Consider the following 13,379-nt stretch of genomic DNA (forward strand, 5'->3'; position numbering starts at 1 on the left):
GTCTTCAGCAACCCCTCCTTGCGCGGAAAGGGCAGCATTTCAGGGCTTCAGGGGGCAGGTGTGCCAGGACTTGCCAGGGCTCAGAGAAGTTAAGTGACAGTGGGCGTCAGTTCAGGGGAAGCTTCTCCACCCCCAACCACCTGGTGGATGGCTTCTGAGAGGCCAATTCAGGGTTGCTTCCCTGTGGCTTAGGGCTCTGGTGCAGATAAAAATGCAGGGCACTGTGTGGACATTTCCCACTCACAGATCACCAGCAGGACAGGAAAGTTAACTACCTAGCATACGTTCAGGATGGATAGAAGTGGACAATCCAATCAGGCACCGCCTGTAATCAGGAACCCATCTTTCAGTCCACGAGAGTTGAGCTCCAGCTTCTCGCTCCTGATTGCATCTCCCCAGGGAGGAATTGGTGCCCGTTGTACTGGTTAGAAGCATCCCGCTTTCCAGGAGAAAATAAAATGTGCCAATTGACACGTCTCAATGACAAGCAGGTCCCCGATCTTAGACTTGGGAATATGGGTTCCTGGTTCTCTAGGTCCAGGCTGAGGGATTTGCTGACTTGAGTCAGGGCAGAGAACATGGAATGAGAACAGATATGGAGCTCCAAACATGATGCTTAACAGCATCAGCTATGAACCAAGGCAGCCCCCAGCCAGGGCGCTCTCCCAAGACCAAAGTGGGCTCTGAGAACCTGGGAAGAAGTGAGGTATTTCAGGCGTTCCTACACCTATGATGGAAATTATGCAATTTGGATGCATGTCTGGATTATGCCGTAGTGATTCTGGGTGCCACAAAGGTCTCATGTCATAAAAATGCCTCTCATTTTTCAATATTTGCAAAACAAACCCATGTCGAAAGAAAGGAGAACACATCTTTCATGGATGTCATGGCTAACATGGAAAGTACTTTACGGTAGTATCTTCACCTCTGCCTGAATTCAGCGGTCTTTAAATATTTCCTTTTGAGTCATACACACAAGGCATCCTCAGGATTCCTAGACTCTCTCCTTCCATCCTCAGTTCTCAGACACATATGTCCCACATGCATTTGAATTTGACTCAATAACCACACACTTGAGAGAAACATACCTATATGTTTACTTTCCCCCTAGTGGTAGCTAGGTAAAATTGCAGGCATAGTGATAAAAAGGGAATAATAAACTCTGCGGTGCTCACCTTCAAACCCATACCTGTGAAGGGGAGGAGGGGGTATTCAGATACCTCAGGGACCAGACAGATAATACAAATAAATGAAACAGGACAGCTGAGAGAGTACAAGTCTTGTCAAAGGAGGCAACTCCTACTTAGTTCCAATGGATTGTCTTCTTTTGAAAATGCAGATCAGAGCCGCCTCACCTTCCGATTGTTTCAGGGAAGCCAGAAATTCTGATTGTAATGTAAAACCTCCTGCTTCTTAGATGGTGGCTCAATTTTCTTGAAAGCATGAGATGAGCTAAATAAAGCTTACAGTCTACCCGTTGGCAAAGGTCTGCTGCACAGATGGGTGAATGCCATCTCCTCTAATGGTGGTATTAGACTGCCACTCACCAGCCACCATTTGTAACTGCAACAGAGGCATCAACAGACAGGGGTCATCCCTGTATGCACAGACAGCTGGACTCCCAAACCGTGGAGAACAACTAACTACAGGAAAAGGTGGAAGGCTCAGCTGAACCGCCCAGAGACAATGGCAGGCTGGCCTAGTGTGGTCAGCTGCTAGTCAGCAGGCACTAGATGGCCGACTGCTCCTGCAGGAAACCTTCAGGGCCTGGGAGGCCTTTATCCGGCTCGGAAGCCAGGGCTGCTTCTCGAAGGACTTCCAAGTGCTCCTCAGCAGCTGACAGGGACTGGTCAATCCAATCCAGGCCCCCAGTCAGGTGGCAGGCATTCCTGGTCACCAGCACCAGATGACTGACAGAGAGGAGCAGGGCAGTTGTCCTAGAAAAAAAAAACAACAGGATCAGGTTTCCCAGGAAATAAGGGACTTGGTGCCAAAGTCCAAATGGATAGATTCTACTAGACTAATATTCCCCAAACTGGAATCCCTTCCCTAGGAAGGTGATAAGTATGTAATGAAAAGATGGTTCCATGCTCAAGTAAATCTGGGAACGGCTAATTTAAACAAGGTTAACTGAAGCCCTTCTCAGAGCCTTTGATGGGCATGACAAAGCTAAGGGGAGAATATAATTTGTGGTGTCTCGCTAGCTTCTTTAAGATTGTGGAGCCCACTTTCTTGCAGCATACCTATTAATATCTCTCAGACGAGTGTTTTGTGGGACAATTTGGATCTAGTCAAGTAGATGAGCACATCCAACTGCTGCCCGCTTAAATATAGGATATACATACCCCTACCTTGAGCATCCTTTATTGATTCTGAATCAATAAGGCCCACAACTGGTTCACCCTATTCCAAGAGAAAAAATTTCATTGCAAACCCAAATGAGGAGTGGGGTTTGAAGTCAGTAGTAAAAGATTCACTGTAGAATAATACCGTTTGTACAGTGAGCATGCAGGATGCATTTGGAAATGTATTACAGATGACTAACCCATGGGCACAGCTGTGCAGCAACAGGAGTGGGGCAGAGGAACCAACTGAAGCCCGTGACCCACTGCCGAGCTGGCAGTCATTACCCAAACAGGTCTATGCAACAGTCAAATATAAAATCTGAGAGACAAGGAATCCAGTTTTCACAAATGGGGTTACCTCTGGTGCAGGAAAACAATAATTTTGTAAAGGCTAAGAATACTCTGCGTATTAGGGGAGGATCACGAGACAGGGGTTCCTGGGTGTGTCCTGTGGAAAGTGAGCACAGCTTGAGCTGACTTGTCCCTTCCATTCTCATTGCCCTGCTCACCACCTGCCTCGCTGACCCACTAGGTGGCTGCTAGCTAAGGTGTGTCTGCTTCCAGGGTGCAAAGAGCAGAGATAACAACAGGGAAATGGAAGGGAGGGGAGGCGCAGACAGGACTTAGTGGGGGCCAGGTGTGTAATCACAAAAATTCAAACTCTAATCTAGCTCTTCCTGCTCCTGGGTTTCAGGGCTAAGACTGGCTGCCCTCTGTCACCCAGCCAGGCTCGGCTCATTGGTTTGGCTGACCATTCACGCTGCAGTGAAGGGTACCCAAGGCCCAGGATAGCCCGGGAATCCAGCAAAACAGCCCTGTCCTCAACAACCCAAACAGCTGACGCGCAGAGCTGATCCAACGGTGAGCCTCCAGCTTGGAGAGAACAACCACACCACCCCTCTCACCGTGCATCCAGGAGTTTCGGGTCCAGCGGAGGGTACATCGATTTCACGACATCGTCCACTCTGAGGGGAGGCAAAGGGTTTTCAGTATTTCGCTCTCCTTATCTCCTTTACCCCTTCCTTCTTTCCTACCTCTCTTTAGCCCAACTCTTCTGATCGTCAAGCCCTAGTCTTGAGTGGTTCTTTCTCTAACTGCTTTTACATTTTCCGACAGACTTGGATAGACTTCAGGCTCAGTGCAGAGACTATGTAGTTTTCTGGTTTGGTTCTAAGGGTTTAAAAAGGACACTTTCGAACATCTGAGATGATATTCAAGATATACTACTACATGAAAAAAGGCACACTGCTAAACAATATATAAAGTTTGATCCATCTCATTTGCATCAAAATAAATAAACAAAAGCTATGAAATGCAGGGGGGAGAAGTCTGGAGGAATACTCATTTAATAGCGGTTACCTACAGAAATTGGGGGGAGGTGGAATTAGGGCGGAGTGGGGGTTCTTCTTTCCAGACAATCGATTTCTGCAATGTTTTAATTTTTACAAGTATTTATTACTTTTGTGTTAAAAAAAATGGTTGAAGGTAATTATATAGAACACTTAAAAAAAAAACCTGCAAGTTTGAGTTCAAACTGCTCCATTGTATTTCTTTTAACACATGATATAGTTTGTGGTTAATTTTTTTTTAAATCTAATTCAGAAAGGAGCAACTACTCATTCTGATTTGCATGATACAAGGTCTTGCTCCAAATTTTTGCTCTTGGACCACTCGATAATCAGGAGTCAAAAATAATGATGTAGTGTTTGATTTCTAAATGCACTTGAAAATAGATGTCCTTCAATGTTCTTGTCTCAGGGCTGAGGGGCTGGAGAGAAAATGCGGAGCCACAGTCATTCTCAGCCTCTGTCTTCGCCAGGCCCTGTCTCTGTAGGGAAACTAATATGGTATCAACACACCCTGTGGAAAAACCGGAGCACGAAAAACAATGGGGACAAAAATGGCCAGAAGGAAAACAGAGGTGTGAGGGCACAAGGACAAAGCAAAGACCCAGAGTGAATTGTGTCAGGGAACATGGCGGAAGTAGTCCGGAGATGTGTGCTGTCCAAGGATGGGCCAGCGAGCACCAGGTCCGGCCCACCCACTGGGCAATGACACCCCCTCACTCTAGCACCCCTACTAATCCTGCTCACCCAGGACTTCACCCGTCCTGAAGAACGTCCATCTCTTTCCAACTCTGACCCCTCCTGGCAATGCTGCCTTATAACCTGGAATCACAGGAATTTGTGTGGCTCCCGAGGGGCCACAGGAAGTCACAGGAAGCAAGATGAAAGTCCAGCAGGTGTGAGCAAAGCAGAGCCTCCACCAATCAGGAGTGGCCAGAGGAAGGTCCGGGGCTTGCCCAGAGCCTGGGTTGGAGGGTCTGTCAGGCCAGAGACCGACCTAGGCTGGTAGAAGTCACGTAGCTACACCCATCCGGGGACAGCTCCAGAGAAAGCCAAGAACTGTTCTGGGCTGAGTCCGTCCCAGTTTCTCAGCTCACTGAACTCCCTGGACTGAGTTCAAGTGCACCAACTCTTTCAGATTCCCTCCCAAGGTTGGTTCCTCGTGATTTACCTGAGACCATGGCAACCAGGAAAGTGAGGGCCCCTGGAACTCAGAGGGGGTGCCACCATTCCCCCCAGAGATATGGAGGCACCCTCCCAGCAGTAAGGCCCTGAGACTGATTAAAAAAACATCCTGGACAGGGACAACACCCCACTCAGGCACATCCCCATACCAGCCACCAGATGGCAGCACAAACTTAGCACAGCCTGTCTCTCAAAGAAAAGGGCTTTATTTTTCTTCACCAAATTTAACCCACAGGAGGGGGTGTAGTTGTTGACCAATCTGCTGGTTGCCTCCCACACGAGATTTTGCAGATGCCTGGAATTTGGGAGATCTGAATGATGTATGGCTTCACCACCCCCCACCACCACCACCCCACCACCACCACCGAGTGCTGGAGGTTACTGGCTGGGCCATGGATGGGGCCGTGGGTGACAGCCACTCCCAAACTAGTCTACAATACAGAAATAAGTGGGAGACAAGACATGGCCAAGTTACTGCAATGGGGGGGTGGGCACCAGTGGGAAATGTGCTTACTGGCCCAGAGCCTGGGAGAAAGGAGTAGCAAAGGAAGGAACGCAGCCTCAGCTGGTATGGGACTGAGAAAGAGTCAGCACTAGTCCTCTGCTGGAATGTCCCACAACACTGACTAGCGTTGATGCCGGAGATGCGGGGAACTGTGTGAGAACATCTTAGCTTGAACGTCTCCTAATTCCTAAACCCTCCTGAACGCTCTGTGAGTATTTAGGACATAAATAACTGAAGTTGCCTGTGTGGATTTTGAGAAGAGCCTGGCCCTGCCCCTGACCTCAGCTTCCGGCCCTCTTTCCCTGCACAGAGTGTGGGAACCCCAAAGCCCTCACTGCTCACCTGGGGCTGATCCGCTTGGCCACCACGATGATGTCACTGACACTGGCTGATGTCTTCATCTTGGCCCCTGAGCCCATTGTCATGGCAACAAGTTTTTCTGTCAGAGTGTGACAGATCTAAGGCAGTAAGGGAGAGAGAGGAGATGAGAGGTGACCTAGCTCCCCCAAGGGCTTCTGCCACCCCCCAAAAAAGACAAATGTAGCCCCCACCTTGGGTCCCATCCCGCAGCTAGGCTCCATAACCTAATGGATACATTAAATTGAGACGTACAGACGTGAGAGGGAATGAGGTGGAAGAGGCAAAAGCTGAGAACATGGCTGGATGAGGAGGGAGGGGTAGGAACCTCAGATCAGGGTCAGGGTTTTGGCTTAGAGAAGTCTAAGCTAAAATAATCTGTCTAAGAAAAATCATGTGCTCTAATTTCACTGTCTTGCTTAAGGGGAAAAACCTACTTTCTCTTCCTATTCCTTCACCTCCTGGTTTAGTCTTCCATCTCCAATGGGGCACCCTCAGAAACATGGCTGGATAAAGGACAACTGTTCCCTTTAAACACCTCCTCCAAAAGTGGTACTTATTTCAACAATTTTCTAGGGTGATATATTAGCATAGTTGTCAAGATGATGATGAAACAGCTTTGGGGGGAAAAAACAAGTAAATGGCAATGATGCGTGGCCTCTCTCCACCCACCAACAGTGCTGGCCATCCCCAAAGTTTTGTTCCCCTCTCCCACACCTCTGATATTAGAACCCGGATGTCGCTCTGTCCCTGGCAAAGAAGACCCATTACCTGCTTTATACTTAGGGCTGGAAACGAGAAGGCAGAAAGAAACCCAAGAGCCCACATAGGAGAGAGCCCAGTTCCCTCCCTGGAACCCCCACCACAGGGACTCAAGGGCAGGTAGCCAAGCAGAAGAGTCTTGAGGTCTTGAAAGGAAGGTAAGAGCCCCTTCTTGGAGCTGAGGTCCCCGGGATGGACCACTGATTCCAATCCAATAAGACTCCTTTCAGCTGATTCATGCCCTACCTCAGTTGCCACTTCTGCTCCCCTAACAGGAAAGGGCAGGGGACAAAACCCAGTGCCAGGACACACCCCGGCTGGGACGAGGGAGATGTAATAAGCCATTATTGCTCTAGACATTATACCTGTCTCCATCTATTATACAACCATATCTATCCCAAAGACCTTCTTGGAATTAAGTAATAAGCCTGGACTCTGTGACAATGATTCCCTTACTAGGCATTTCTTTGTCCCCTGAGAGAGAGCTAGAGAAGAGGTGGGATGAAAAACTTTTTCATATCTTGTACTGAATGACACCGAAGGAAAGATAAAGCTTTTTGAATTCTTGAATAATTACTAGACAAGAGATAAATGTGTGGTTTCCTAGGTTACTGAAATGAAGAAACTGACAATATTTGCAAATGGCCAAATATTTCAATATTACTATAATCCTATTAGGTAGAATAGTATCCACCAAGAATTGGGGGGAAAAAATTGCTGAAACTATAAAAATTACCCAAAAGGCAAACTGGATGCAATTTTCCACCTAGTCGTAGAGGCTGAAAGGCATTAAAAGAAAAAAAAAATCTGTCTCCCACTTAAAGTACTCACGGTTTGGATTTTTTAACACTGATTGTCCCATTTGGCTGAGTACTGTTGCAGCCAAAGAGGGCTAGTGAAGGACTTTCTAGTAATTGGAGAAGTTCAGATACAGAGCCCCACTCACTGTAGAGGGCTGAGCTCTCTGTTAATGAAAGAAAGTGCCCAGAGAGGAGGTGAGACGCCCCATTTCCCCCTCAGCAGCCACACAGTCTTGGGCACACAGCTTTTTCCAGTTGGTGAAAATGTGGCTGGTGACTATATATGGTTTTTCCCACAGGTATTATGAGGACCAGGTGAAATGAAGCCTTTGAAAGGGCCTTCAGGATTCTGAAGCATACCGTCCAGGTAGGGAGTGGAGATAAACAGTAGAAAGTTTCAGGTATGTTAAAAAAAAAAAAAGGCCTCTTGCAAGGGTTCTATGCCCTTCCTAAGGCCCCTTTTCCCTCTAACAGTCTGTGCATAGGGGTGCTTTGGTGACCACCACCACCCCCCTTTTCTCTTGGGGACATCAAAGAGTATTACCTTCAAGATGGCAATGCAGTGGGACATGAGACCCCTAGAGAGACAAGAAGAAGTTGTCAATGCTTATTTTTACAGGCCCACCTCCCTCCAGCCACCATTTCCACTCCTCATCTGGCCCTGACACACCTGGGCACTGCCTGACAGCAGGAATGCCTCAGCGTTAAAATGAACAAATCTATGAGCTCCGTGAAGAAGCACCTTCTTTCCTTTCCCTTCTCCTCCCTGACCCCACCCAGTCGGCTCTTCCAGTTAGCGCTGCTCTCCACAGATCAAGTCGTGCTCCGAGCTTCTGCTACCATTCCTTCTGCTCAGGGTAGCCTTCTTTTTATGCTCAGACTGGTGAACGTCTCATGTTTTAAGACCCAAGTCAAAAGGCACCTACTCGGGCCGGCCGAGTGGTATGTTGGTTAAGAGCTGGCTTGGGACGCCAGATCTGAGCAGCAGGGCCCCGGTTCGGATCCCACATGAGGGCCAGTGACACTGCGCCCTCTATAGCTAAGATGGTGAACAACAGCTCGACCTGGAGCTGGGCAGCCGTGAGTCGCCAGTGACAGCGTAGGCTGCAGCCCCTGCTGCAGTGGGCTGCCATAAGCTACCGTGTGTGGCCAGCAGCCAGCGTGAGCGGCCGGCAGCCAGTGTGAGCTGCCAAGAGCCGCAGTGAGTGGCCATCCAGAGGCCGGCGACCGATCTGCCTCACCCAGGAAGAGCGCAATGATAATACCAACATGGGCCAGTGAAGCAATGTCCTCCCCATCTAGACTGAAGAACAAAATGACAGCAACTTGTCTGTTCCCCTTCCCTGATTCCCCAACGCTGTTTCCCTCCCCCAATCCCCCAATAAAATCTTAAAAAAAAAAAAAACAGGCACCTACTCTGTGATATCCTTCATAAAATTCACCCCCACCTCCCCACCCAAGGCGACTCTAGACATTGCTCCTCCGTGTACCCACTGCACTCTGCACAAAGACATCCCCCCCCCCCCGCTATTTCTGAGATAACTGCATGTAGTAGAATTCTGTCTCCACCACCAGTTTCCTATATGCAGTGCCTGGCCTACTGCCCTGCACATGATGCCCCGCGGACATCTGCCTGGTGAATGAATGACTAAATGATGAGGGAGTGGAATGGCATACACTTCGCCACACGCAGAGGCTCCTGGTAGATAGAGAGATCCCTGAGGACACTGAAGACAGAGGCTTAACTCTGGTGCCTGAATGTCAAGTTCATGGGCACCCCAAAGATAACCAAGCACTGCAGGGTGATATCTATGAGCTCTGGCATTCAGGTCTACAACATGGGGGCCCAGGACACACACTGTCATGTCATTTTCCGATTTCCTCCTTCAGGCGGGCACGGGAAAGAGCAGAAAGTGACACAGTGCTCCTGGATGCCCAGTCAAGCGCTCTGGCAAAGGAAGCCAGAAAAGGCACCAGAAGCCCTGTGTGCCCACCCCAGGGGGCCGCAGGAAAGCAAACCATCCCCAAGGCCTTACGAGGCATCTTCAATCCAGTCTTCATTCTCCAAAATGGCCTCGATGTGGGGGTTGGTGATGACAACATCGTCCAGTTCTAACTCAGAGGGCTCAGACTGGGTCTCCATGGCACCGATGAGGTCCACAATGGGTCTGGAAGGAAAAGCCCGGGGAAGCGGTGTCACAGTGGGTGACTGCTGCTGCCTCTCTCCTCATGGAGACCCACATGCCCCCCAAAAGGATGAAGGGAGCGACTAAGTTAAAGCAGGGACCACTTATCCTGGATCCAAACCTAACCCCAAGTGGGACTGCAGTTACGGAGAGGGCACATGGCCAGACAGTGAGTCAAGGAAGCAGGCTGGAGCACTAAAACAAAAGAGAAGGGACACAGAATGAAGCGAGCCACTAAGGAAAAGTGAAGAGCTGCCGCCACGATCATTACAACGATGTGTTAGACAGGGCTGCTCCTTCGGGACAAAATGATGTCCTTTTGTAACTTATTTTCCCTTCAAGCCTACCTTTTACAAGGAATCTGAAGTTCCTATTTCCCAAATCTACCTGTACCTCAGACTCGGTCTGCAGAATCACTCTTGGGAACAAACCATAGTAGTTCATCTCATAACCCCACCCTCTCCTAGTTATACTGGAGAAGTGTGAGAAGTAACACCCCCTGCGACTTTACAGCCAGGGCTCTTTACAACATGAGGCGCCATAGCATTCTTTTCATTAGCAGAGCTTTTCTGGGCCATAAAAATGGGCATTTACTAATTATCATCACTCACAGAGATGCTGCCGTTAATAGGATTCAGATAGAAGGGTAAGAGAAACTAAGGGTTAGTGGCCGTGGTCCCTGAATGGATCTATCAGCTAAAACATCCCTAAACTGAAAATAGAATCTTGCTTACAAAATACAGAGGGTGCCAAAAAAATGTATACACATTTTAAGAAAGGCAAAAACTATTAAAATCATCATACACAATATATGCCGACAACAAAAGATGAATACAAGTCACATTTGACTTCAGCAATTACAAGAGGTGCTCAAAGTGGTTACCATCCGTGTCCAGACATTTCTGATTACAGCAAACTACTGCTTGAGCAATGTTGACCAAAGTGTCTACTTGTATACATTTTTTTGGCACCCCCGCTATATTGCACATGAAGTGCATCACGAAGAAATCTGTGGGAACAGACAGTCCTATGTGGGGATTACACGACACCAAGTGTCTGTTGCTTAGATGTGTGGCTGGACTGTGGGCATCGGATTTCTGTTCCTATGAGGGTTTTGGTTGGAAAGGGATTTGGCTTGTCCAAATGCTAAATGAGGCGGCCAGTTTTGGAGAGATGGCCACACCTTTACGCTTGGGGAACACATTTGGTCACTTTCTCATTAGTTCAGTGACAGAGTTAGAGGATGTTGGGGGGAGCTTAAGGATGTTGGGGGGGCTTAAGGAACATTCTTAAGCTCTGAGGTCTTCATTGGGAAGGACAGACTTCAGGTACCATTTTCAGAGACAAAAAGCTGAGCCAGAGTTGCCCAGCACCACACTTCTTTTTCTTTTGTTGGAGGCCCTCCTTCCCATCTCCAGGCCCACTCACTTGGAATCATAGCGCTGCAGCAGGTCTCGAGGCCGGCAGTAGCGCTGCCTGCAAACCACCACCAAGGCTGCAAACGAGGCCAGAAAGATAGTGGCTAGTACGCCTATGGCAACAATCACCACGGTCTCCATGTTTCCGCTGGCTCCCTCAGTCCTGGTCACATCGCCGGCATGGGCTGAAGCTTGAAAGACACAAGGGCAGAGCAAACCTGGCTTAGAAGCAATAAAAGAGAGTGAGGCAGTGGGGTCTTACCTGCTGGGGAGAGAAAAGACAGGAGAGGGTTGGGAGGGGGGACTTAGGTTGCCCCAAATCACCTGCAGAGACCTGAGGCCTAAACAGAATCAAGATGCATTTTATGGCATGCCCCAAATTTGTCTTTTCTTTTATTAAAAGAGTTTGCTCCCCAGTTGGACCAGGATGGACTTTTGTCCTGGGATAAAAAGAATCATTTTCACGAGCACTGTTGTCTTCACATCTACACCAAGCACATGAAAGAATACTGACCTCAGAAGGACAAGGGTGGGATTTTAGTCACCAAGCATCTGCTCTGTGCCAGGCACTTTGTGCATTAACTCTTCTACTGATCCTATGAGGTAGGTATTAGTATCCCCATCTTACAGGTGAGAAAACTGAGATGCAGGGAGGTTCAGGGATGTATCCAAGTTTATGTAGTCAGGAAGCAGAACGCCAGCCACTTAAACGGAGATGGACATCCATCTCTCTTTTCCTTTCTAAGGAGGAAAGAGAACTCTAAAAGTTCTGGGGAAAGTTTTGTCAGTTTCCATGTTGGAAACTTACAACTGGTTATTACAGCGTCCATTGTCTAGTGCCTGTTTTCATTCAGGAGGCTCTTTCACACCTATTTTAAACTCATAGGGCAGGGTGAAAAGGTGAAGGGATTAAAAAGTACAAACTGGTAGTTTATACAAAATAGTCATGGGGACATCAAGAACAGCATAGATAGAGAATGTAGTCAATAATACGGTCATAACTATGTAAGGTGCCAGGTGGGTATTAGACTTATCAGGGGAATCACTTCATAAATTATATGTGTCTAACCACTATGCTGTATGCCTGAAACTAATATAAGATAATACTGAATGTCAACAGAATTTGACAAATAAAAATAAATAAATAAAATGTTATTTTTAATGGTAAAATAAAGAAGCTCATAAGCCGGAGGAACAAGGGCCTCTCAGAGAAGTATGTATTCACCATGCTGTTTCATTGCAGGCCTATCACTTGTGTCCCTTTGAGGGTGTCTCCTCCCCTCTCTGGGCTTTAATTTCTCCACCTACAGAAAAGGGTTTCCCTCCAAGTCACCTGCCTGAAGGGAATGAAAATGCATTTTATGTCTGGACCCAAATTTGCCTTTTCCTTTATGAAAGGAATGACCACAGCTCAGCGTATCTCCTCTGTTTGTATTTAATGCTATGTTCCATGTCTTAGAGGGTCCACATGTTCCCAGTGTTCATCAATAAGTATTTACTGATCATCTACTATGTGCCAAGCACTAGGATGGATTCTGGAGATTGGCGATAAATACAATACGGGGCCCCAAACCTTGAGGAGCTGGGGAAAAGGTAGCCAAGCAGACAGATGTTTGCTGTTTGCTTGTCTACCTCTTCCCCAGCTCCTCATGTGCCTGAGCCACATGCAGAAGTACACAGAAAGAATACCGAGTTTGCACGACATTTTCTGGGAAAGCCTTCTTCACAGGGCAAATGCTTGAACTGGGTGTTGACGGATGAGTACGAGTTTGCCAGGTGGACAAGGTGGGGACTTAGCTGGCTCATAGTGCCAAGGAGGCCTTTCTCAGAGGTCTCATGCAGCTGCGTCCCACCTGAAACTCACTTGCCCGCAAGGGCGAGAAGGCTGTGGTCTCTTTCATCTGTGTATCTCTGTTTAGGGGGGCAGGGCTAATTCTCAGGGTCTGCCTCAGTTTCTCTAGTCATGTGTTTATACTGGCCCTCCTAAAGGGCTGTCTTCTTTAGTCCTTTTTCTTTCGTCCTCCCAGTTCTCTCTGTCTCTCAGGTTTACCGTTTTCCTCTTTTCTTCCTCCCTCAGTCTCTCCGCTTCTCACTACTCCTCTCTCCTCCCTCTGTCCCATGGCCTCCAAAGCACCAGCTCCATCTCCTCTCCCTGTGCATCTGAGTGTGTTTCTCTGAGTGCGTATGGGCTTTCTCTGAGTTTTTGCTGTCTGCCTCCATGATCTGTCTGCATGAGTGTTTCCTTCTGTGCTTTTTCCTGTTTGTGTATTCTCCTCGGTGTGCTTCAGGATGAGTTTCTCAGATTTCTGTCTTTGTATAAGCTGGGGTAGGTCTCTCTTTGTCTATGTCTTTCTCCCTCCCTCCCATCTGCAAGGATAAAACAGACCCAAGCCCCCACCTCCTTCCCCCTGCCGGGCCACCCAGAATACTCACTCCAACACCCAGGACCGAGGGACGGACCCCCATCGCCCCCCC

General features: G+C 48.2%; 1 protein-coding gene across 3 annotated transcripts in view; it reads right to left on the reverse strand.

Annotated features, from left to right (window-relative positions):
- Positions 1-1,073: 1,073 nt before the first annotated feature.
- The window catches only part of TMEM98 (transmembrane protein 98), a 12,731-nt gene continuing 425 nt past the window's right edge, over positions 1,074-13,379 (reverse strand). The window contains exons 2-7 of one of the 3 annotated variants that reach the window (XM_019646953.1): positions 10,915-11,122; positions 9,337-9,468; positions 7,845-7,878; positions 5,724-5,839; positions 3,251-3,310; positions 1,074-1,937 (exon numbers count right to left, since the gene is read on the reverse strand). In XM_019646953.1, coding sequence (XP_019502498.1) covers positions 1,730-1,937; positions 3,251-3,310; positions 5,724-5,839; positions 7,845-7,878; positions 9,337-9,468; positions 10,915-11,045 — 681 coding nt within the window. In that variant the 5' untranslated portion in view covers positions 11,046-11,122 and the 3' untranslated portion in view covers positions 1,074-1,729. Of the gene's footprint in view, positions 1,938-3,250; positions 3,311-5,723; positions 5,840-7,844; positions 7,879-9,336; positions 9,469-10,914; positions 11,127-13,379 lie in introns of all 3 variants that reach the window. The other 2 variants (XM_019646951.1, XM_019646950.1) reach the window with 2 other exon arrangements.

The sequence above is a fragment of the Hipposideros armiger genome, unplaced genomic scaffold (assembly GCF_001890085.2).
Source record: "Hipposideros armiger isolate ML-2016 unplaced genomic scaffold, ASM189008v1 scaffold_108, whole genome shotgun sequence".
Lineage (NCBI taxonomy): Eukaryota > Metazoa > Chordata > Mammalia > Chiroptera > Hipposideridae > Hipposideros > Hipposideros armiger.